This window comes from Sparus aurata, chromosome 5 (assembly GCF_900880675.1).
Source record: "Sparus aurata chromosome 5, fSpaAur1.1, whole genome shotgun sequence".
NCBI lineage: Eukaryota > Metazoa > Chordata > Actinopteri > Spariformes > Sparidae > Sparus > Sparus aurata.
In genome coordinates this window covers 28342604-28369619 of record NC_044191.1, presented here as the reverse complement: position 1 = coordinate 28369619, position 27016 = coordinate 28342604, and the positions used below count along the sequence as shown (strand labels likewise).

Genomic DNA, 27016 nt, shown 5'->3' with positions numbered 1-27016 from the left:
ATGTTTCTATGAATATTTCAATGCTTTTATCCACTGTGAAAACCAGTTAGATCTTAAAAGGCTTTATTTTCCATGAACGTTATGGCACCTAAGATAAATGTCATCAATTCAGTATTCGACCACATGTGAAATATCGTCCCTGAGTTATGGCATTGAATAACGGCCCAAAAAGTGTTTTTGCATAACTTTATGAAGTCGCAGTGAAGTGGACCTTTGACATTTCGGATATAAAATGACATCACTTCATTATTTTATCTGATTAGACATCTGTGATTTGCAACCAAGTCTTTTTCTCTGTCGGCTCAGAACACATTCTGACTGTTGGGCGCGACAACTTGATCTGGGATGTTGTGGTGGAGACAGGTCAGATGTAGGCACAACTCTGAGTCTGATTTCGCTGCGACCAGACATACCCGGGAGCAGCCTTAAATCCAAGCTGGATTAACACGACTCTTATCACAACTCCTTCACACTCCTCCCTGGGGCAGTACAGCTGGTCAAGTTGGGTGGTAAAAAAGATGCCTTAGGCAGAGAAATTCTCAGAGTCCACTGCTCTCAGCCCAAAACCCACAATTTGTTTTGCACTGGTGATGAACGTATTTCTGTCATTAGTGTTTCTGCGATAAAGGCAAAAAAATTAACAGATTTAAAAGAAAAATGTAGCAAAGTTTGAAGGAGCTGTGTGCCTCAATTGAAAGGGGAAAGCCAGAGCTGGAGCATCGTAATGGGCCAGATCTAACTTGTGTACAACAGAATGGTCTCTAACGATGATGTAATTACAAACACTGGTAGACAATCTGAAGAGTTCTACTAATGGCTCTGTAATAGAAGCCATCAAGACCAGCCTCTCCATACTCCCCCATGGGTCTGCTATGAAATCCATCTCCTGTTAATAAGCAAATGGTTCTGGGCCGATTTATTAGCCAGTCATATCCCCATAGTGACATGAAAACAGCTCATGAGTCAAGGTTGTAAACTGCTGCTCCATCTGCATCTTTTCAATATCAAATACACACACCCTGTGGGCATGTAAGTTAGCAGTAAAAGATTGTGACGTCCTTCACGGAGAGCGTCAGAGTTGGTTACAGAGGACGACAGCAGAAAACGGGTCCACAATGTCCCTTTAAACTTCTCAACTTCTTTTGAAATTAAGTAGGTACACAATCATAAGGCTTTCACTGAAAGGTCTGCTGATTTCTTTATGACACATAGGAAAAAACTAAAAAGGAAAATTATTACAAATTAATATGATGCTCTAGCTTGGCCTTTAGTTTTTTTCTGATACCATCTAGTCATTTACTCCTCTCATGCACGTTCACTTATAATTTCTTAGACTTTCAATTGATATAAGCTTTTCACATCCAGCCAATAACCCAGCAACACACCCACGCGGTTCACCTCGCATCTTGTTGCCATCTTTCGAAATACGAGTGTCCCTCTACCCTCACTTCATTCCTTCTGTCTTCTGTGCTCAGTCTTTGCAGACTCACCCGGTTCATTTCATCAACCTATTGGTCTCAACAGATTCTTCAGCCAACACCATTGTGTGGAGTCCATTCAGGGATTGTCCTTGCTGCTGCTCAGGGTAGAGGGCCCCACGATGACGAGATCCCCCCTCTGCACCAAGGACTTTCTGATAAGACTCGATTATCACATTTAATCTGCTGTCATAAACATTATCTTTACTTCATTCACTTGTCTCTCCTGATTGAAACCTGATTAAGTACGTTAAAATCATTTTCAAGCACTGTTAATCTACAAAGGCTCTGATGGGCCATTAATTATTCATGACTGTTTTCTGATGAGCTGCATTTGTCTCAAGGAAACAAACATGCAAATTGCAGATGACCTTGTGTTTCTACAGGGAAGTTATACTGTTGACCTCAAAAGTCGTGGCAAAACTGCTGGCAACCCTCAGCATTCAATGATTTGTTAGTACCGTGCCACAATAATTACCTTTAAGTTAAATTGTTTTCCCTTGATTACAGATTTGATTTCATTTACTTCATGACTATCCTAACACCGAAGCTGTAATCCACTGTATACCAAAGGGCAGAAAAACTTCATCCCAAACCAAAGCACGTTGTCTCATTACTTTCAAGATATTACTTCCCCACAGCCAAGAGGCAAGAAGGGTTTGCGTCATGTTAATGTGGTCATCTGCCCACGTCGACGAGGGTCTGCATGCAACCTCACATTTATTACCAAGCGGTCTGTTTGAGATTCGAGTGCATTTCGAGTGCTCCTTTGGCCCTCAGAACAGAGTTACATGGTGTAGTGGTTGAAGTCTCCCCCTATGACATGGAACAACCCTTCAGGACCCCATACATCATCAGTCAATTGACGGTCAACATGGTGTTCACGTTACAACCGGATATTTCTAGTAGGGCATCTTGATATCTGTATGGCACACTGATATCAGAGGAGAGGTACCAACTGCTGCAACTTGCCCTGCTGGGGAGTGTGCATCATCTTCTTGTTACTACATATTTCATACATTGTGGCTCCCTGTGAGTTGGGGGTGGAAGGCAATTTTCCTGGTTCAAGTACAGCGAGGGACCTTTGTCGTCATTCCTCATCTTGCTCTCTCTACCCTGAATTCCTTTCTCACATAAACTGGCGTTCTAAAATTTGGCTTGGTAAACCAACTCCTTAGAAAAATATCCGGGCCCCTTTACTTTGCCAAATGTTTGACTTTCTCCCCTTCATTTCTCACAGAAACTTGGGCAATTGGGGAGTTGCTTGTCTTAGCTTTCGACCTAAGAGCTGCTGCCCGTATGAACAAATATCGTTTTGTTTTTTTTGGGATGGGAAAGCCAAGCAGATGAACTGAAAGCAGCCTCAAACCTGCATAGATCTGCATTCATTCAGTGTTGGATGGTTGTAATAGGTATGGAAAACTGCTAGAACTATTAATCTATTCAGATTTCTTTAACACGGACGTAGAGCAGGAGGAAGGCAGTGGTACAAGTGGTGGGGATTCAATCCGCCGCAGGGAATCCTTCATGTTTCTTGACCAGAGCAGGCTGGTTTAAATGTGTGTGTGGCAGGTCATCAGATGAGAGCTGACAGATGCGGCAGGAGACATGTGGGCCTAAAAGGCAAATCATTCAGCAACCAAGATGCTCAAAGAGGAAGGGGAATCAATAGCCATAAACAGCATGTGTGAGAGCAAAGGGAGACAGGAAAAGACAATAGCACAGATGGAAGGAAAAGATTCAAACATGAGAAGTCACTGTATTATAGTATGTATGTTATTTGTGAGCATGCTGAGAATCAGAGATTTGGAGATGGAGAGGATGTATGTCTCAAGACTAGATTAGACCTCGTCGGGAGTCATCTGTGAATCATGCATTGGGTATTAAAGCCGAGCATGACTGACGGTTCCCACAACAACTGCCTTTATTACAGTGCAGTTTATGAACCCTGATCATGTTTAGGGAGCCTGCTACTCGCCATCAGGTTAATTGTGAGTAGATTTCTTCCAGCATTTGGTCTGCAATAGCTGCCACCCCACTATCCATTCTGTGTGGCCTATAAAAGCCATTGGATGAGATCATATGTTTTCATTGTGATATGACTGGATGTGAGGGAATATGTTGCTCCCCAGTGTGTTCTACTCGATCGGCATGCGAGCGAGGTTTGCACAAGACTGTTTTTTCAATCTCCATCCGCTTCCACTGAGAAGCCATCCCAATACCAGCTGCTTCGAGGGAGAATCTGACCGCCACTGCCTGAAATACATTTATTGTTGAAAATCAGTCTGTCCAGTCCCTCCTATGGGGAAAACAAGACAAAAGAAGTCCTTTTATTTAATTTTTTCTGTAAGATTTTCTCATTACACTTTCTTTGCTACAACCCTGAGTCCAATGAAGCATTATCCTACATACAATCAGGTGTTTCACAAAGGCTTTTGTTGAGTTTTTGTTGAGCGTTCCACATCTCGCTTGAAATGTGTTGCTGGTATTAAATTCAGAATCAGCATATATTTACAAAAATCAATGAACTACATATTACTCTTGTTAGATTTCTAATCAGATGAAACCATATATACAAACTACTTTAGCTTTGTTCTGTTTTCACTTGAGAATATGTCAAAAATGATTAGAAAATGATCACATTATGTTTTATATATGGTTTACACAGCATCACAACTATTTTGGAATAATTGGGGTTGTAACTAATAAGTCTCCTTTCCATGATTTTTCTGTAAATTGAACATTAACCTGACAATATGGAGACATTATAGAAACGTAGAACGTATCAGTTGCACTTTGCAATCAGTTTTCAAGTAGCAAAAATATTTCATGAATTCTTTGGAAGTGTGTATGCCGTCACAATGATGCAACATTGACAGCTATGAAACATGATGCAAGTAGTGGAGCTGCCATATCAAGACCATGTGCCTTGTAAAGAGCAGTGAATGCTGACAGTAATTTCTGTTTTCATATCTCTCCCCATAGCTTTGATACAGATATCACGACAATTTAATTATCACTAATTCATACGTATGTATGGTCTCTTTCAAAGCTATCAGCAGACCCAAGACCAGACCAGTCACTAGCCCAGCTAGAGTCTTTATCACCCTGTGGCGTGTAATAGGATCAGTCCGGCACAGCCAGCCAAGAGCACAGGGAATCACCCTGCATCAAGCAGGGAGTCTAGAGAGGCTTTGGCTTGTAGCCTGATACAAGGCTGTCCTTCAAAAATGGTTTTCATGCATTTTATTAGCCTCACAGATGACCAGTGAGGACACAGAGCCAGGGGGAGCAATGAAAACAAATGCCTGTTTCCTGCTGGTAAAAATTAGATGACCGGTCCCCTCTGCTTCACAAACGCTGCTGGAGCTCTGTTTTCTATTGTGACATTGCCATTTCAGCACAGCTCCTCGCTTTTATGAAGCAATAATGTTATCCTATAGGGACAGTCACACACAGTGGCCTGCAGTCCCTGCTGGACACCCAATATGTTCCCTTAGCAGGATCCCACTTTGCCCGTCTACCTGCAGTGCTGTACAAGAACAGATGTGTAGAGTTAAAATACATTTTTTTTTTACAATACATTAGCACTCAAGCCAATTTCCCTGTTGTGAATTTTAATTTCATCAGTTTTTGCCTGTTTGAGCTTTACTCTGTGTACAATTTCCCTATCATACAAAACCTTGTGTTGTTTCCCCTTTTCATGCAGTTTTGATTGGAAGTGTTACGTAATGATCCCAGTAAATTGTCTGACCTGACACGAACAAAGCGATTCCATCCACCGCTTTCTTTGTTGTGACACTAAAACTGATGGCAATCAATGAAATTGATTTGTGTTGTCACTTCACGCTCCACAAAACGGCAGCAGAGAGTGCTTAACTGTCACTGCATTCTCATCTGAGTGTGCCAGCCTGCAAAATGTGTACATGCTGCTACAGTACATGCTGTATTGCGTACACCAAGCCAACACAGTATGGTTGCATCATCAACAATAAAAAAAGTATATCGTCTTGATAGTCTCTAGACTTGTATCTTACACCTCAGGTTCCCAACGTCATAACAGGTTAGATAAGAACCAACGAAAGAAAGCACACACACACACATTAGTCTTAGAAGATTGGTTTTCTTAAGGACTGTACCCTCGTGTTTTAGATGGAGGTGAGGTCACTTTATCATTGAATTACAGTTTAAGAATGTCATTATATAATTGGGGAGAGACCTGGCTGGGGCAGGGACTTTCTGCGGGGAGTTTACAAGTTCTTCCTGTGTCTGCAGGGGTTTCCAAAGCCATGCAAAAATGTAGGTTAATCGGTTACTCTAAATTGCCCCTAGGTGTGAGTGAGTGTGAATGGCTGTTTGTCCCTATATGTCAGCCCTGTGATGAACTGGCGACTTATCCCGGGTGTACCTCTCCGCCCCAATGTCAGCTGGGATCGGCCACAGCCCCCCCGACCCTGAAAAGGATGGACTATATAACAGGTTTACAGACAAGGCTGACAGGCAGACTGACTGAAACTAATATATAGACTCACTAATGGATCCTGAGCAGCTGTTATGTAGCCTGGGTTTTATTATGGTTCCCCGTGAGTGTTTTTGGTTATAATCCATCCACTTAGTGAATGGAATGCAACCATATTCCACCCACTTCTATGCGTGCTTTTTTTGTATCAAGGGTAGGCCGTTTGGCGATTTTTAGATCACCTCTATATCTTTATGGTAGTTTTTTCACTCCCCAAAATCTGTATTGGCATCAGCCCCAAAAATCAGCATTAGTCGGGCTCTAATATCCACTACCATGACCCTTTTATAACATAACAGGAAGCCTCTAGCCTCAGCTTTACTCACTATTTGACTAACCACCTCAATGTGTCTGCATCAGTAACTTCCTAATGCACATGCTCTCATCTTTCAAAGCCTGGGTAAGTCGCAGGGACTCGTCTGAAGAACATACTCAAAATAGCTTTAATTTCTGCCTGAGTGAACAGGTCAATAAGACCCAGACAAGGGTTTGACATTCACATAATTATCAGCTCTGCCTGCCTTTTCGTACTGTGACATTAGACAAAGTATAAACTCTCACGGAATTTAGAAAAATTAGCACTCGAGCCAATTTCGTTACCAAACCTACGTGACGTTTAGTGCTGATCTCTGCTAATTGAAAGGTTTGTTTGAATTTTTTCTCGTGTCTGCAGTGTGTTCATTAGCACGTTCTGTACATGTTTCACATGCCTGGGAGTACAGCCATACAGGAGATGAGCATTGTGCCAGTTCCGTAGCAGACTATGCAGCATGATTGTGGCTGCGCCTGGGGGTTGAATATAGCCACATACCCAGTGGCAGGGGTTGCTATTAGGTACAGCTACCCAATAGCATTTCCTGCTCACTAACACCCTTGGGATTTAACTACACAACTGGGAGGGGTTATGCTTTACACTGGCTAAAACCCTCAATCTGACACCGACATTCACAGTAGGGAGGATGACTAGTTGGAGACAGATCAACAACCGCTAAATACAGCGTAGAGTGAGAGGGAAGCAGTACGTTTTCCAATCTGCTGCTTCTGAGGGGAAGACATGTCCAGATGGAGCACCTTCCATCCTTCCCCTCCTTACTTAGTTTCATCCTCTCTTGTTTTGACATTTTCTTTTCCACCCAGTGAATTGCCAAATCTTGATTGCTGTTTGACAGAGAGAAGAGAAATCATGGTCCTCCTCTTCAGTGACATCTCGACAGATAAAGAAAACCCCCTCGTGCAACATCCCCATGGCAGGGACAGGCAAGCAGTAGGGGAGAAACGGGAGAAATGCCATCCCCTCATCAAAGGATGCTCCAGATTCTTTCTGAGGTCTCACAGAGGCCTTGAGCAGCGTATAGGCTCAGGCTAGATTGTGACACATTTGGGTGATGTGTTTTACTTCGGGGCTGCTGGACCTTGCGCCGAGAAAGCCGCTCAGGCACACACAGTAACATCTGCAGTCCTCTGAGGAAAGACTTGCTGTCTCTCTCTATCCGTATGACTGATATCAGCTGTATGTGTTGAGCAAGTAGCTGGCTCTTCTTATTAGTTTCCAACAGAGACAATGCCGAAGAAGTTGTTTATATCTGCCTGTTCTAATCAGGAAATACGTCTTGTGTATCTGACTTGCAGCAGCAACTTGATCGCAGAGTTTTTCATGATACGTGACCTGCTGCTGCGTTGGTAATTCAAAAAAGTCAACAAAGCGCATGACTTGAAATTTAAACACATGCATCACATACGAGTGTCTGAAGAGCCCGGCTGTATGCTAAAAAGCTTTCAAGCCGAGAGGAGGAGGTAGCCATCATAGCTTGGCTGCATGTTCACAAAGGCTGTTGAAAGGAATCCAATAAATGCCAGGAGGGCAAACTGGACGATACAATCAATATGGCAATATGCTAAGGGAGCTGTTTTTATGAAAAAAAATGGATCAGGAATTTAAAAATATCTATTAACAGGGCTCCAGGGTGCCACTATTTTGGTCGCACATCCACTCAAAAACCTGTCAAGCACGACTAAACAATTTCATTGGTCGCACCAGTTGCGCATGAGATTTAGGTTGTTGTTTTGTGTTTTTTCTTTAATTGAGATTATCGCAATTTCTTGTTGCATGTGATTTAAAAAGAAAACCTTCCAGTTCCACCTTTTAACTGTTGAGTTAAAATGAATTTATGGACTTTTGCACCTCAATAAAAAATGTTGAGAAATTGTCAAATTGTCAAAAAACATTAGTCTAGCAGCCTAATTTAAAGGTGCAATATGTAAAAAAAAAAATAAAAAAAATTTGAATTTGTACAATTCATACTGTCACCTAATAGGGACAGCATATCAACAGAGTGAGTGCTAACAGCTGCTAACTGTAATATATTCTATGGCTGTACCGTAGCTACTGTAAGCCAGTTAGCTCAATTAGCCATGCAGCTAGCCAGAATCCCGAAGGAGTTTTGGTGTTCACATCTCTTGCACGGGAGCTTTGGATCGCAGTTTTCAGGCATCAGAGACATCTTTGACACAGCTTCAAAACTGTTTTGTCTTCACATTCTGTTGGTTAATTGTTTTACTAAAGTTCTTACATGTTTCACTTTTAAATGTCTCTTTTTTATATACTTACGTGTCGTTTTTAGCTTTAATTTACATGTAAATCACACAGAATTTAAACAACCAACTTAAGCTGCGGCTTTTTTGCTTTTAACGAAACTTCTACAATCTGTGGTGCGTCACATAATCACCTGAAATGTTACTGTGAAGAACACATAATTGGAAGATTGAATAATCCCCATCTCTCAAACAATGATGCGTTCATTAAATGACATCCAAACCAGACAAAGGCCTGTGCAAGTCACAGTGGCAGAAGGCATGCAACTCAATGGATGCGCATGAACACCGCATCAAACGACCCTATTGACCGGCTGCGCATAATGGCGTGCTAGGGGGGTTAAATCTTGATTTGGCCTGGCGTGAGTGTTCCTGTATATGTGCTAGACTGCACTGTGCTCTTATGTAATCAGCCATCTGTCTAAAACTTGATTTGTTTGGGTTCATTTATGTGTAATTATCCTCCCGAAGCAGATGTGAAATGTGCTTGACTGGTCTCCGACTGCAGTTGCACTGCATGAACGTCACCTGGTAAATTCTTACAGGCGGCAGAATAAAAGTATGAGTTCAGTGCAACATTTTAACAGCACATTGGTGATTTTGGTCCAGCACACCACTCTGCAATGTCACTTCCATCTGTGCTCCCTTCCTCCTTCCCTCCCTCCCTCCCTCCCTCCCTCTCTCTGGCTTCTCCTCCATGTGACTGTTCTGCCACTGTGACAGGGACCATTCTGTCTGTCGGCCAGACGAGCCAGTGCGCTTCCTATAGTTGACTGCTGAGTGGTCCTGCAGGCCAGTATCACTCATGTCTAAACAAAAATGTTTGGGGGGTTTTTAAGGAAGGAATAAAGAGCCGAGACAGCAATCCGTTTGAGAGAAAAAACATACAGAACAGTCACTTTAAGCCAGGGAGCTGAGGTGACCTTCTCAGATTTCATTTTTAGTTGCTTTTTTTTTTTTTTTTTCTCCCTCCCTCCTTCCCAGAACAAGTGAGTAATTAGAGCAGAAACATTTCCCCCACACACCCAGGCTGTCTGAGTGCAAGGGCTGCCTTTATGTCTGTCAAGGCGGGTTTCGCTGAAAACTGCTGTTACTGCAAACACCGCGGCCGTCATTTTCTTTTTTTTCTTTACAGTACGGCGGCTTGCGTTTGCGAGCAACCCGGCACTTGTCATGCGTGCACTAATATTATCCAGGTTGTCGTGTGCAAGTGAGTCAGATTACTGCGAGTGTCATCTCAGAGGATGCGGTCTCCACGCATTAGTGATGATGTAAAGCCCTCTTAGCGTATATAGGAGCACAAGGCTTGTAAGTGCCATTGGATCCTTGAGGATCCCCAGATCACTGATCTTAAGAAGATACAAGAAGGCTGCATTGTACGTGGTGCGTTCAGGGCACCTATTCATACATCCTGTGACCTGCCTTTTGGTCAACGCCTACCTTTCATTTCCATATCATCCATCACTCCAGGCTGTCTGCCTAAAGTGACAGATACAGAATAACTAACAAACATGAGCTGGTGAGTAGTCGCCCCTCTTCTCTTTTGACTTTCCTACTTTTTTTTCCTCCATCTATATCGAGAAATTAACCCATCCTTCCCAGGCGCACACACCCCCTGACCAAAATCAAAAGCGGTAACAGTGAAAACATACTATGCAGACAGACGTTGTGGATGAGGGTTAAGTGGGGAAAGTAGCATGACCGCGACGCTCTTGTGGCAGTAAATTTGCGCCCGTTTCTTTCTTTTGTCACCTTTTTTTTTCCGCCGTCGACTGACTTTATCCATCCTGTTATCTTTACCGCCACAGCCATGCTCGTAGTAAAAACGCGTTTCGACAGTGTGCCACGAAGAAAAAGTGATGCGGAACAGAGGTCGCGCAAAGGCACAGCTACAGAAAATGAAAAAAAAATGTTTTTAAAAATACAGTATAACGTCCACAAAGTTCGGACTTAATACGAGCCGGAACACTTATCCTCTCCCGCGCGTCTGTCACACACACATAGACACACACACAACGCCCATCCTCATGAAATTGGAAAGAGACACACAAGATGAAGAAAAAAGCAGTTTCCCTTGTCTGTCTGTCTCTCTCTCTCTCCCTCTTTTTGTCCTTACCGTCGAAGACCTTGAAAAGACGACGGCCACGACATCCTGGATTTCTTCAGCCCGGGTCGGTGCCCCGTGTCCACTGCGTAAGTCCGGTCCATGTTCCTCGGGTTGAGGTATCTCTCGGTGTCCGAAAAGCCTCTTTGTCTCACTCGGTCGTTCTTGCGCACTACCAGCGCGTGGTGGTGGAGCGGAGAGAGCGCTGCCTGGTTTTGCTGCCTCCACAGATGTTTGGGCGCCTTCGCACTCACGCCGGTTCCGCCGCCACCGCCGGTGACCAAGGACGCCGTCCCCACTTTCCCGCAGGCAGGGTCCATCCTCCCCTCGCCAAAGTTGGTCTTAAAAATATCCTCTGTCGGCAAGATTAACACTTTGGGAGCATTCAGGTAGAAGAGAGGGGAGGATTTTTTTTTATTACACTGCGAGTTCAGATGTTATAGAATTATAGATAAATTAAAAAAAAATAATCTTTTTTGAATTTTTTCTTTTTTTTCTTTTTTTTAAGGCTGAATTATCACCCTCGTTGTAATAGAGACAACTTTTTTTTTTTTTTTAAGTCACTCTGTGCTGCTTCACTTCCAGTTTGTTTTTAGGTTCAACTCCATCAACTTTACCCTCGCAGCCTTGCAGAAACACACACATGAATCCATTTACGCATCGCGAGAGAAAATGTCGATAACTGAGGTTTGGAGATGGAGGTCGGGGTGTTGGGGTGGTGGGGGGGAGTTGCCCCCGAGTGAGGCTACGAGGAGAAACTCTCAATTGCTCTCCAAGTAGTGTTGCCCGCTCTGTCCGCACACGCCCATCTTCAGCAAGGTGCTGCAGCAGAGGCAGTGGTGTGAGAGGTCCAGTCCGGTACAGGACAGTCCACCACACGGGCGGATGCTTCTGTCCACGATATCACGCAGAAACTTCTGCGAAGCCGCCTCGCGGTTGTACTTCATTGGACGTACGTACAAAAAAAAACAAACAACAACCGTCCAGGACACTTCCTCCCTCCGCCTGCAGGAACCAGCGGCGACGGGATATAGGGAACAGGGTAATACATTAAACATGAGGGGGACCCACCCAAAGCACCTCCCCTGTGAGTGACAAGCAGGAGGTGGGAGTGGGCAGAGAGCCAGGTTGCAGTGAACCAGCAGTCCAGATTCATCACCAAGATATATATGTTTGTTTGTAGGATAGAATTCCCCAAACGAGGAACTTCTCAATAACAGCAGGCTTTGAACGCACCACAGGTGAAGAAAAAAAAAAAAAAGCCAACCCTCACAGTAATTAATAACACTCTGGGTTATTGCAGGGTGTGTGTGTGTGTGTGTGTGTGTGTGTGTGTGTGTGTGATGTCCACGGGGTACGGAGCAGTGCAAACATCCAGCCACCTTGTTAAATCTCTCCTCCCCCTGCACTGTTTGTCATCATTTCCAGGGAAACGGGACTTTGAGGCAAGGTCCGCTTTCTTTCTGTCTTCCTCTCTTTCCCTCTCTACCCTCGCAGCAGTACGGGGAATGCAATCACTGCCGCTCCAACGGCAGAAGTGTAATCTCGTCCGAAAACAAGGCGACTTGAAGCAGAAGTGGAAGGTAAGTGTAGTGGTGGCAGGGAGAGAACACAGAGAAGAGATGCACATGCATGCACACACGAGCAGCTCAGGTGTCGGGCCACCTTCACCTGCTGGTGTTAACCGTGGTCCATGCTGAGAGCTGAATGGAAACTTCATTTATTTTCAGGGGGGGGGGGGGGGGGTTTGGTTGTTTTTTTTTTCCAACAATTTCATGGCGGCGATTGCATCCCAGCATGCAGCGGGAGTCGCCTTTGTTTGTCACTTGGAGTCGGTCATCAAACATCTGTTGAAATCTATATCTGCCCGGAGAAAATATAGCACGAGCTCTTCAAGCCTCTCCGTCAGCGTGATGAAAATAGTGTATCATTATGAGACAATGACCGAGATAACTCTCAGTGAAGCCGGTAATTACTGATCCCACCTGACTGTATCTGTGCCAACACTGACCGTGTTTGACAGAGCAGGTTATCAGCCAAAATTGAGCAGGAGTTACTTGGTCTCAACACAATTTTATGGACCTAGAAGAAAAATCCAACCATTTCTACTCATAAAAAGACAGTTGCGGTCTCACCTTACATTAAAGCACAGGAGAATAAAACCAGTCAGTTCCACTCAGTGGGCTACACAGAGTGTTAATTAAAAAAGGTAAAACAGCACGGCTATTGGATTAGTACACGTGTCAACCAGTACACTGAGTGCAGTTGTAGAAAATTGGTATCAGGAGAGAATGAGTTGGATCTGTGCATGTGTATCTATGATCTCTGGTGTGTGGTGGTTGGAGAAATAAACAAAGAAAAAAATGTTATTTCCAATTGACATATGACTCCGGGGAGGACGTTTTGGAAATAAATGCACTGATATCTCTATTACCTCCACCAAGGAAGTTGTAGTTTCACCAGTGTAATGCTTGTTGGTTTGTCAGCAGGATTAAAAAGAAATTACAAAAACGGATTTCCACGAAACTTGGATGGAAGAATGGTCCAGGCCCAGAACTAGACCCCATTACCTCTTGGTGCAGCTCCGGGCAAAGGGATGGATCCAGAAATGTGTTATAACTTTATTCAAAGTCATGAGACAGGGCTTTGTTCGACATTTTACTCCATTTCTCAAGGAATAAACGAGCGAGTAAAATCTGATCCTAGATCTGGTGGGCTCAAATTATGGTTGCGCAGTTATGGGTGGCTTAAATTTTAGAGTGATTCGGGGCCATCAAATTTGATATTGGAACAAAAGGGTACTTTCGGCAGAGGTCTGCAATATGCTGAGTGCCATTCTAGTTAATATGGTACAGCCTTTGATGGCATACATTCATATCTACGCATTAATAACGAGATGAAAGTCTGTTGGTTCGCGTTTCTGTCAGTATTCGTTGATGTCTTGGCGTCTGTGATTCAACAAAGGTACAGTCTTTACACTAAAAGACGTTGATGTACTTTCATGTGTTCATCTCACAGTGCAAATTCTCTTTTATGTTATTTATAGCACAGTATAGTCGGAAATCCAGCTCTGTTGGGATTCTAGCACTATAAAAATCATGTAAAACTGGCTTTGCTATGCATTAAATCTGTCATAATGTACAGTAGATTGATTTTAAGTGTCATGAAAAGTCAAACACTGGTTCTGTTTAATGGGCAAATCATAATTTTTGCATTTGCGTTATTAGTGCGTCTAATGGAAGAGTGGCACGTCGCTTCACGCCACTCTTTGGAGTTAATCCTGCAGACAGCCTCATTTAGCCGGCGCAACAAAGTCAGTGACACTTAATTCAGTCAAAAGTTTGCAGTGGGAGCGTTTTAGTGCCGTACGTCTTCCGTCCTTAGTGCTTCACAACTGTGTATTTCTTCCTCACCGACGTTGCTGAATTATACATGAACAGAGCTGGAAGCAAAGTTAAGATGTATGGGTTTTATTAAAATTCTCCCCATCAACAGTTTTTTCTCCAGTCCATTTTTTATTTTAATTTTGAACTGTGCATACTTAGCAGCTTCTGTTATGAAAGCAGTCAAATGTGCTTGATGTTGGTGTTAACATAGTGTGTGGTTCAACTGGAAGACAGGGCTAAGTTATGATAGACCGGTACACTGTCGAGCATAATACTGGTCGATATAACACTTTGAGTTAACACCAGATTTGGTTCTTTTGTCGCTGCAGGCAATAGTTCTGAAAAATAAGAAGGACGAACTTTAGACTTTGAAGTTTTCCTTCCAAGGAAAGGTAGTTACATTATTGAAAAATGGACGGTATGACCATCTGAAGTAGCGGGGGACGGTGACAGGCCTGTCCTGCCCTTTTCCTCCCTCAAATAATCACACAACCTCCCTTGAAATCACCCCAGTCTTTATCCAGACAATGTGACATGGTTTTCAAAGCGTGGTCGTTTGAAACACACTTGGAAAAGCGTATGCTCTTTTCTTGAAGTTCCCATAAAAAGTTTGCTGACAATTACTCAGGGAGAATGGGTCCACCTCTACGTCTAAAGCCTGGCACTTTTTTGGCATTATCAAAACGACTGGGTAAATTATTCAGTATCGACTATGCTTTTTCATCATGGGGGGGGCAGTTTTTGTCAGTGATATAGTAAAAGAAAATGTTGTGAACAATGTAGAAATGTGACACGCCAAGCTACAAACAAAAGATCACCGCATTTCTGGACTGTTCTTGATACTTAGGCAAGAAATACTGAAGCTTAGGAAGCTATTTCAGCACTGTTGTGCATCAGAGCTGCCAAGGAAATTGCTCTGCCTGCCTGAAAATGTCGTTTAGAGCCAAAAGACACCAGCTCTTCTCGTCTCCTCCCTATAAAGAAGTCCAGAAGTCAATAAAACTTTTTTTCTTGTTTAAAGTCTCTCCACAAGGTCTGCTGAAAGCATTCTCAAATTAAAGCTGTTTTTAACGAGCTCAGGCCTTATTAATACGCAGTACCTCGCTACTCATTCCTCTGTTGTTTATTCACTCTGTGAGACTCTGCAGGCCCCTTCATCTTTGGCAAAGAGGAACAGAGAGAGGAGGACAAGAAAGGAACAATTAGAGGGAAAAAAGAGTAAGCTGGCGCATCTTCCGTCTCATCTGGCATCTGACAAGCCATTGAGCGGTGTTATACAGGTAACCCGATGTTGGCGAGTCAGATAGAGGGTCTTCTGAAGCATGCATCAAGGTAAAAGACAAATCAATGGAGCGTTGCTTTCTCTTTGATTGACAAGTTAACTCTGTCATCTGTCCCCGCGTGCAACGCTAACCCGGGGCAATGGGATTTCAGACTGACAGATAGGTTGGACCTCTGAATGTATATAAGCCTTTTCCCCCACTGTGTGGATGTATTTTGGGACCAGTAATATCACGGACAGCCATCCGTAACACAGACCGTTATTTGGTATGTTTGTCTGCCGCCTGCCCCCAGAGAATAAGGCTGGTCGGAGACGCCGTGTCTGTCTCTGCCAAACCTCATTTCGTCTTAACCACTCTGATACATTCTCCAGCATCCTCCGGACAGGGTGTGATTCTTCTCTCGGTTGTTGTTTGGCGATGTTTTTCCAAGCGTGAGAGATTGTGAACAGATAAAACTGAATATTCGTCTTAACCCTTTAAGGTCAGCAGCCTGTGCGATACGTGACACAAAATGCCAAAACAAAAGTGAAGATAATCAGAGTCAAAAACAAACCCTGATGCACAAGACTGCTGCACTGACTTATCCAAACGACAACAAGAAGCTGCGCGTCGTCACTGGAATTTTCCGAGAGGTGGCTTTTATCTTGTTTATCATGATTCAAATGTTGATTTACATTCCCTGTTGTGAGATTAGTAAGTGAGCGCGGTGACGAAAATAAATCTATTAGGCCCAGTTATTTGATGAGTCACACTCCTTAGAGCATGTAGCCTGTCTGGGATCCTTTAAACACCAGCGGTTCGCATGTTATTCAAGCATACGTTGTATTCCTGCCAACCGATTTGGTACCTCAGACAGCCACTGGGTTTTTGAGAGTTGAAGGTTGCGTGGGAACGGTTATCCATCACCGCTAACATTCTGTCAGCTACGTATGTATTTTCAGTTTTTATGTCACCTTATGAAGTGAAGGTTTGATCCTGCAGCAGCTGTAACCAAGGAGAGATTAGAAAGCCGTCTTGGAGCTGTTACTTCAGCACACTCAGACATCTGTGAAGTGAGTCTTTAATGTTGATTTAGCGTTAATGTGCATGTTAATGTTGTAATCTGCGCTTTAGCTGCCAACACAACACAAGCCCTGTTTGCTTATTGTTAGTCCACAGACAGATTATAGGTCATTTGCACAAAAATAGACTTTAACTAGCTCTAGATCTAAGTAACACTCAGGATTCAAACACAAACATATGGTTCTTGACCATCTTAAAGAAGCAATTAAAATATTTGCAGCCGGTGGCCACGCAAACTCACAGTTCAACATTGGTGAACTTTGATCACGTCTCAGCCACAACCGGCCATAACACGCTTGCACATCCGCTTGCACACGCCTACTTGTGACCATGTCATAAAACTGGGCTGTCTATGCAGCAGAAAGACAAATAATTTTACATGACCAGGGAAACAGGACATGGTTTTTTCCCTTTTGCTCTTTAGATGCCTGCATACACAAATGCGGTACAACGGGCACATAACACACCATCTGGCAGATTTGAGGGATTTTTCCTGGCAAGAGTTGAGGGGGACTCTGAGTCTAGGCAAAATGGTACAAAGTTAACTATTGTTGGTTTGGACAGTATACTAGTAGCACGAGATGCAAAACTAGCAAACCACTCAACAACCTAAAAATGTCTCCCTTCCGGAAGAATCCAGCTTCAGGGACATTGCAAGCACGTAGATAACACATGTTTTAAAAAACACATTTGAGCCTTTATGCACAGTGTCAGGTAGTTAGCGAGTGATGTGTCCTCATTCGCTTCAAACAAATTCTATATTGATCCACCAAACCACTCCGCTCTGCTCGCACCTGTCTATAATTACCCAGTCACCGAAAGGCATTTGTGAAAAGACAAAGATACAAATCGACACCGTCCTACCTGCTGGTGTCAGCTGAGGTGATGGCGATGAGGGGCGGGGTGCGCAGTGGCAGTGTTGTGGGCCGCGGCGGAACTGTGACGGTGTCCGACTCCGGCTTGCGATCAAAGTAGTATTGTTCTGCCTGCCTAAAGGCCAAAGGGGGCAACTGGACGGTACGGCAAGACAGCCTCCGCACCAGGAAGGGCTCCATGCAGGTGACTGGCCCCGGCTCCGGGGAGTCTGATGAATCATCAGACACCTGGAATGCGGAGGAAAGAAGGGTGGGTGAATCCGCTGAAAACATAGGCCAGACTGGAATCGGAATAAGAAAACGTACAGAAATTGACAGAAATGATGACAAAAGCACTTCAAGCACTAAACAGTAAAATGTCCAGTGTACGGTTTTTTGTCCAAAGTTAAAGGTTCTTCTAGTTGAAATGTGAAAAATGAAAAGCCCTTTAAAATGTATAAGACCTCATGTGATATAATAGACTGAACAGCACTTGGAAGAGAAGGGTTTCCTAACGGTTTTTAGTCACCTCTCAGACCTCTAATCTGGCATCACACTCTCAGGAAGAAGATTTCAACTGACCATTTGTCAGTTGATGAAACTTTTTGTGGAAAAGACTGTTGACCCTGTGCTTCAGGAAAAATTTTCTGATTAGGTGTCCAATTTGTGGGCGACTGATTGCTGAATCTCATTCCCAACTCGTCAGATACTGACACTTTGGGCTGTTAGGTCGGGCCGGGAAGCAACCAGAACTGTCCGTATTTGACAAGGTGGGAATGAGACTCAACAATCGACTATCTTTCAAATTGGACCTTTAAAGCAGAATGTCACGGTCATTTTTTTATGATCTCTAGCGTATTGTTAAGTTGTTAAAAAAAAAAAAGTACACTTAGTTTCCAGTCTTATTGCAAAAAAATCATGCTTTCATGAAGGTTACAATGCTCAGTTGATCTAATTGTCCACCCCGGTGAGAGTAGGATAAATAACTTAAGCAACTCCCTGTATAATGTAGTCCGGCTCAATAGCACTACAAGCTACATCCTCAAAATGATCATAACATTCTCCAACACAGTTTCAACAAAAAATGAACATTATCTTAATGAACACAGGATTCACGGTATTAGTTTTAGCTCTAAGTGTTCCCCAGCAAATAGGTAACTGAAGAGTATATATCATCGTGTACGAGGTAAAAAAAAAGCCAGAGAGCAGATGCTAAATGGGACAGATTTATCTTTGTATTCCTTCAGGGATGTTGTTTCCAGATGGGCGACAATGTGCTTCATAGTTCGCTCCAGTGAAGCTCAAAAGCAATCCAAGAAACCCAATACAGCAAACATTTGCTCATTGTGATGTAGTTTTGATTTTGGAGTAAATAATAGTCGAACAGTGGCTCACCCAAATTACCAGGAGAGAAAAAGCTGTGATTAAAAAAAAAAAAAATCTTCCTTACAACATAAAGGCACCCGGGCACAATGAACGGACTTCATACCTGAACATAGAATGAGAATTAACATTTGACTTACATGCGCCAAATGATCAGAAAAACAGTAGGGGCTCCAAATTGATGCTGTCGTTGCTCTGTGCCTGCCTGATGTGTAAATATGCAGCTGTTGAGTACGACGTTAGCCAACAGCTTCACACCCACACGTGTGTTTTCACTCAATTTGACTGATTAGACCACAAAGCTGCAACTTCTCCCACTCTCTGCAGCCAGCACAGTCCTGTGACGGGTCCAGTCAGGAAAAGAAAGTGAAACCACCTGTGTGAGGAGGGAAAGTGGTTTAATGTCGTCTTTACTATTTGATGATTTTTCGCTTATTAAATGCATTTGTCTGTTTCATGGTGGTTTTCTTTCTCTTGAGCTGAGTCACAAGGAGCGCTAACACAAATCTGCTGATATTATTCATAATGAACACACACTATATATATTACAACCACATTTGTCTTCACACATTATAGTCCTTTTTGCTGTCATGGTGGCACTTAACACAGGCTAGTATTTTTTACCATTTTTTTATATCCTTGGTTGAGTCATTCCCATCCAAACGACTGGGTACAAAATCTCCCCAAACAGGAGGTGGAAGAGTCTAAGAGATATACTTTCTTTTATCAATGTATTAATGATGATGATGATGATGATGATGGCTGCTTTGCTTATCCTATGTCCTGTAACAGTGTCGCTCCTTGTCCCTCCCCCGGAAACCCCTCATCTCAACGCCAAAACAATGACAGAAAGTTGACACTGCCAAAAAATAACTTTAAAAAACCCGTCACTGAAAAAAGAAACATGAGAGACGTGAAAAGAAAAATCTCAGACAAGAGACAAGACAGAAGAATCCAAAGAAATGTCAAAACAACAACAACTTCAATGTGACTTTTTTCAGTGCCAAATATTTGTGTCATTGCCGATACAACTTTTTCAAATATACGTAGACGTTTCACTGCCAACACTTCTTTTTGTTGACGTGACTCCAGGCTGCCTAAAATTAAGGGACCTGTGGTTTCTTATACGTTTTCTGTATTTTCCTATTGCTAATTGTTTTATGCATAACAATCTTTAAGTTAATTAAGTTAAATCAAAGTTAAATTAAGTTAAATTAATTGTTATACCTCTGCTTTATACGACTGGAATCATTAGGGCTTCCTGCGTGGCATCTAGTCAGCAGAGAAAAGCTGTGTTTGGGCGTTTGCAATTTATTTGACAGTATTTGCATTTTAATCCTCTGAGAATGGTGTATTTGAACATTTCCAATTTGCATCCAAATTTACCAACCGCGTGTGGCTCTATGAATAGTTAATGTACTCCTCATTTCTGTATGCATCACAACAACATAAATGATTAATAAAGACAGAATATTCAGGGATGAGTCAGGTGAGAATCTGAAAGTGTTATTAACAGGATTACATTGCTTTTAAGAGGAGCGATGTCCAGGGACATGTTATAAAATAAACTATTTCTGATGACTACTAAGTAGTAAAATATAAATGATTACTCAGTACTGATGGGTTGGACCGCACCCATCTTCATAATTGGCATTTATTTGAATCTCAACTACACTCCTGTGAAGTTTTGCGACTGTGTATTGCATGGTTGTGATGCTATTATGCTGACAAAAGTCCCTCCACAGACAAACAAACAGCCTGCAAGGTAGTCAAAGTGCTGCTTCTGCGGTCGTACCATATAATTCTGTGGTAGGTGTACACACACTGCACTGTTTCTCCTGAGTACTTGGTAAAGGCAAACAGAAAGTCCCATTAAGTAACCCTGAAAAACTGAAAGCTCAGAGTCAAAATGACACATCACAGCGGGTCAAACAAGGAGAGCAAAAAAAATCAAATTACAAGGATTTCGCTGAAAGGCAAGAGCCATCTGAAAAGCTCAGACTGTGTGCTTCTGAGGTGAGGCGAGTGTGAGAGGAGAGAAACTCATTCTGAAACACAAAGTTAAGCTGGAAGAAACACATCAGGTGGTCAATACATCATTAAGTGGTCGAGGGGTGGCAGCAGGGCCTCTACTTTAGAAACGACTGCTCCGAGGCAAGGTCTCCTACATCGACCCAGACTCATCAATCGTGTACAAACAACACAACTTTTACACTTTCAAATTGCGTGCAAAAAACACTCATTTTTTCACTAAAACACGATGGAAAGGAAGGTGTATCACCTGCACACACATTTGTGGTATTCATGCGCAGACTGCAGCCACCGGGCTGCCTACATTATAGTCGAACTTAGTCACGCCATTAATGCTCCTGGAAATCCATTAGCAGTTATCATTCTCATTTTCATACACCAAACAAATGACTTGATGCAAATGACTATTTTTAATATCCAAATTGATATGTTGCTTGCTTTGTATTGGCCTCCAGCACAAGGGACTATTTATTTTTTTCCTTTTCCTAAACACACAACAATAACTCGTATAGCAGAAGTTGGACTTCGTGTTGTTTTCCTTGGTGCACTGTCGTTTCGGGACAGCACAGAGGTTTATTTGTGTATTGAGTGGTTCCAGGACTATCTTTGATTCAGGACTGCACCTGATTGCAAAAGCGCACACACATATGGAGCGAGCTGCTGAGGCAGCATGATGAATTGAGGCAGAATCTGTGCCATTAATCTTGCCACAAACCGTGAGGAGTTTTCATTTGTTCTGCATGAGTAACAAGGCTTCCCCCGTTAAGCGAGGGTCAACCATTAACATTCAACATTACTCACCGCTCTTAAGATCACTGCCAGGGTTAATCGGTAAGGGGTCCTGGGAGAAAAGTGATGTTAGGTCCCAACCACAGCTATTTACGCAATGTGATTGCCTGCACAATCCCATTATGGACAGTACTCTTAAGATAGATTCATACCAATGTTCTTAGCTGATACTGGACTTTAAAGGTGACCTATTATGCTTTTCATTTTTTCTTCAGTGTGTTATGATTTCTGATCAAGTTCTTGTGCATGTAAATAGCCTTGAAAGTAAAGCCCAAGCCAGCAGGAGCTCCTCTCCCCCACAGAAAACACTGCTGCTGAAGTGCCCTAAACGGCTCCCCGCCTTCGGTCGTGACTTCGTGACATCACACTATGTCACCATGTCACACATTTGTATAACTGATGCCTATATTCTTGATAGAAGTGAAGCTAACTGGAGGCTCAAAACACAACTGGGCTGAGATATGGTGAGCGTTGCTGGCTCAGGCGTGCGTGAGCTGACCAATCAGAGCGGAGGGGCCATAAAGAGACAGGACGGATGTGTTTTTTGAGCATTTAAAGCATGTAAACCTGAGCAGAATGTGCCTCCTTAAATGATGAAAATTGCCATTTCATTATATTATATGCAGTATATTCACATGCAGTGTTGCTGGACCATCATAATAAGCCTTACTTGCAATAATCTACTACCATCTGAAATGTGATCCATTACCCCCTTATTTACTTATTTCGATCTACTTTGTGTGTTGCAGGTTTTCACCCAGCAGATTGATTTGCTGTGCCAAACAGTGCTATACAGCGCATGCGTGGCCCAAGGCGGCCTGCTGAATAAAAACACCTATTCGCCCTCCAAGTGAAAGCACATGCATTATCCTGGCGGTTAGCACTACACAGCATTATACGTCTCTATCAGACCAGAAGGACCTCTCGGAGCACTGACTTGTGTGTGCGCCTGTCTCCCCCTCTCTCCCGCCCTCCCACCCACCCACCCTTTGTCGTGACTGTATTGCCTCACCCTCCCCTCCATTGTAAACCCCCTCAGCCCCCCGCTGCATCCATCAAGATGCCAATCTTCATGCAGGAAGCAAGTGAGCGTTTCATTCCTACATAATTACCTGCATTAGACTCATTGTGAGCGACGGTGGTTCACGAAGGGGAACGAGGGAGCCAACATGATTAACCCTCACTTTTCAGCCGGCTGAGGGTAGAGCAGACGGACGATGGATGTAATGAGTCAGCGACGTGAAGTCATCGAAGCCAACCACGAACTCTTTTGACTGACAATATATTCAGAGACTTCAAGACAATTTATGTCACGGCCCTTTGCTCTTTTCGTCACTCTTTTGTCCCTGTTACGGTGACATACAGGGCATTGCTTTTATGCACTACACTTTACTTTAGGCTATTAGATCACTCTTTGAAAGCTTTATGCGTGTCGTTATTGCAAATCCTCTCTGTATTCCAAATTGATTTTATGTCTGTACATTTGTCACTAAAGTTGGAAATACCTGAATCTTCAGACAAAGTAGCAAAAAGAGCGTTCACCTTCCTTTTGAACCTTAAACCTTTAAATTTTCTCCTTTACAGCAATCCTTTAAAATGAATATTTCAAAATCAACTTAGTCGGTTTGTGTCCTGCGGTGTCTCTCTTCCTTGATCTATCCTTGACATTTGTGGAAAGTCAAATTTAATAAATGAATAGTTTGTAAGTAATAAAAAAGAAATGTGAAAAATGTTTTCATGGCCGAGAAGCACGACACAAGAGACCGCAGAGAGGACGAGGGTAAGAACATCCAACCGTCTGTGTGTGTGTGTGAGTGAGTATAGATTATGCACACCGTCCTTCATTTTCACTCACTTATGCTGTCTTTTCTAATGCCTGAAGGGGCCCTTTATCATAAGTGGGATCAGTGAAAGGTTAATTGGTCTGCTGTGACTCTTCTGTGCTCTCTGTGTACTTTATGTGCCAATCCACTGGCGGTTCGGTCAAACAGTTTGGGCAGGGGCGTGCCGTGGGTCAGACTGGACCAAATCAACAGGCATCCTTGCTTAACAATTAACGTGTTGTGGATTTTTGAAATGTTCGTTTAATTTGCAGAAAGACGTTACTAAAGGAGGACAATGTTTTGTACGGTGGTTATCAAAACTGACTGCTCACTAAAAGCTCGCCTCGTTGATAAATGTTAATACGGCTGGAAAGCTTTCAGTTCTCGCACTTAACAACGTGTCCATTATCTTATTTTGGAGGATTTCAGACATAGATTGACAAAAGTAGCAGTGGCGGTTCTAGACCAGTTTTAATAGGGGGGCCAGGTTGGGGCCGACTTTTTTGTTAGGGGGCACATACAACCTGGAAAAAAATATAAATCCCTCATTCAGACAAAACAGTGTTTACAATTTCAGCAATTTTGATTGGGTAGCTAACTGCTGAGACACTTTAGTTCTGCCTTTCCCTTCAAAACAAAATCATTGCAAGAAATCTGTCATTGTATTATTGATGCAGACTCCCTGTCGGGGGGGGCCACAGGGGGGTCCAGACTCAGAGTTACGGGGGCACTGGCCCCTGTTGGCCCCCCCTAGAACCGCCCCGGAAAAGTAGCCTCTCATTTGTAGCCAGCGACAAAGCTCAGGTTAGGCATCGAGGATATATTTGATATTTTATCTTATTACACCTGAACTCTTATTCACCCATTTCCTCTCACATTCACACACAGCTGGTGGAGGAGCTACCTCAGACCCAATTCATATGGCAGCCATTTTTCTCCAGAGGAACATGGAGCCAATCTTCACGGTTGAAACAACATATTTGATATTAGCGTTTGATAGTGTTACACGAGAGGGTAGGAAACATATATTAATTCTGACACATCAACACACACCTAAGACACGTGTATTTAATCCTAGATGTAAGCAAGCTTGAAATGTAACTTTACCAGCTTGCTGTCCTTGGTTAACGAGGAAGTAGCTGAATGCTAACGTTATGTGTTGTCTAATGGTAGCCAATGGCTTATCAAAAGGCATTTGCGTTTCCAACCCTTGAGAGAGACATCAGGGGAATATGCTGGCTATGTTTAAATGGTCGACAGTTGGCTCTGACCTAGCTGCATGTCGTATTTTGCTCACGGGCACTTCAGCAGACACTATGGAAGCCTGTCTTTATCAGAAAACGACCACGTAGTGTAGGCTGACGGTGAAAACAGCTCATTACAGCACATAATGCTGTTCCTTAACTTCATAACCACGATACATGCATAGCGTAGATATGGCAGCAACGGAAGTTCCATAAGTAACTGAAGTTCCATAAGTAACACATCATTATGACTAACTGAACCAGTACCTATAAACATAAACCTAATCAGGAAGTTTTTGAGCCATAACCCAGCAACACCTCCAAGACGAATCTCCGGTGTGGTTTGTCACTGGTACGCTGCAACAGTCATGTTGTTTCGGTGGTGACTGGCAATCGACCTATTCAGCCATTTAGGCAGGAGGAAGCGCTGGCGACGAGACGACGGAGGGATCAAACGGACAACCCTGGGATTAATGGACAATCTGCGCCGCAGCCACCCCGAAAGCATCCCCAATAAAGCGACACTTTAGGTCTATAAACCGTTTAATGTCATGGTGAGGAAATGCTTCATTCGCTTCAGAAATAAGTGGTTTCACTGTGCATTTAATTTGGTTTGGGGCGGCTGAAGGAGTGAACAAATCAATGCAAAATAGGTCCTGCCCTGACCCTGAGCTTACATGTGTTTACGCAACCCTTTGGAGAAAATCTGAGAAAAGGGAGCTAGTGCGGAAACAAAGTTTGTTTAAACAGCCTGAGGAAACCTTCACTGTAACAGCACATCAGTATGTATTACCAGGAGAAATCTCTGCACCCATTTCATAAAATAGGGACTTAGCAGTTTTTGGGACCAGTCAGTACACAAGACTGAAATAAATGAACCACCTCAACAGGGGTTGTGGGGATCTTTGGTGTAAGACTCTCCATGTGAGGCTTCAGACATGCAGGCGGATCAATATCGGCTCAGTCAGGTATTCTTCTCACATGCAGATCTCATTAACTCATGTCAGGACTGACAAGTGTCCACATCTTTCACTCTATTACATTCCCTTCATGCAAATTCAGACCTCCTCTACTTTGACTTTGTGAGTGAGCTGAGCAATCTGGACTCCTTCTAACGGTCCTTTCGCAAATCAAACATCTCTGTTTACCACCATCTCCATCTCCACTCTATATCACGGGGGATCAAACGACGTATGACGTAGGGATCTGCTTTCAAAGCTGTTTAAAGTGACTCATGCATGATTTATTAATAAATTCATATCAATTAGACCATTTTGTCGGCAAACAGGAAGAAGCCATCCCTAGCGCCGTCCTTTTCTGTTGACCTTTTAAGAGATTAAGATGGCACCGAACATCACGCGGGGAATGCTTGGCCTTTCAATTTTTTGTACAAATTCACAGTGGAAACAGCATCTGGAGAAGAACTCAGCCCTGACAGCTTTACGATAATTACGCTCATATAGAAAATAATTTCATAGAAAATGAAATCACCAGAATGTAAGGAAGAACACGCTTCCCTGATCCTTCTTTCTTTATCTTTTGGCAGCTTATCCTGCAGACACCATCTGCTGAGAGGGTTTGAAGCATTACCTGAAGCTAGCTGAGAGGCATTCCCTCACGTTTGTGATGACATAATATGCATTTTTGTTACATCATTTTCCATTCCAAGATAAGAGACTCTGAGTAGGCATCCATGCTGACAAGAGGTTGCAAAAACGTGGTGTTTTTCTGACATAAACTATTCAACAAGACGGCTGTGATCACAAAATGCTTCAAGAGTCAGAATGAAAAAACAGGAATCTCTTCTGGCCTCGGGGCAACTTGCACCATGCTCAGTACGTGCAACCCTCCAGCGTCAGCGCCATCATTTATCTCGGCGCTCCGAATTTAGCGAGAGATTTTTTTATCAGAGAATGAATCTTAAATGGATTCTGGGTAAAGCCCGGGAGCAACGAGCGAGAGCGGTGGCTGGGAGAGAAGTTAAGACAGACAAAAGGGAGGATGAGAGACAGGGAAGGAGAGAGGGGAGATGAAAAAGAGAGACTGATATTGGAGGAGAAGCAGTAAATCACTGGGTTGAAAAAACAATTTGGTCCATCCATTTATCTGGCGGTACATGGGCAGCACTCTGCTTTCTGGAACCCAACACTATATGTGAGACAAAGGGGAGGGAAGGCGGCGTTATCTACGAGCTCACTTTATTGATAGCCTCCTTGGATGTGAAGAGAGCACAGGGTGTATGCGGCCTGATTGATTTCGGCGGACTTGATATCGACGGCTCGTGTTACTCTACAGTCAGTTGCGGCTTTTTGTTTGGCACATGCCGTCTTGGTAGAAGGGTTGCCTCAACAACACGTGTTATCAGACGCTTCATGGAGAGACTTACTGGTATTTACAACCAGGATGTGTGTGTGTGTGTGTGTGTGTTCTTTGCTGCTTGATCTGGTGGATCATGGAGTTGTAAAACA

At 43.2% G+C, this 27016-nt stretch overlaps 1 protein-coding gene across 1 annotated transcript in view; it reads right to left on the bottom strand.

Annotated features, from left to right (window-relative positions):
- pde4d (phosphodiesterase 4D, cAMP-specific) overlaps window positions 1-11028 on the bottom strand; it is a 141404-nt gene extending 130376 nt beyond the window's left edge. The window contains exon 1 of the mRNA XM_030417584.1: window positions 10706-11028. Within this exon, the coding sequence (XP_030273444.1) occupies window positions 10706-11013 (308 nt within the window). The 5' untranslated portion in view covers window positions 11014-11028. The remainder of the gene's footprint in view (window positions 1-10705) is intronic.
- Window positions 11029-27016: the final 15988 nt, after the last annotated feature.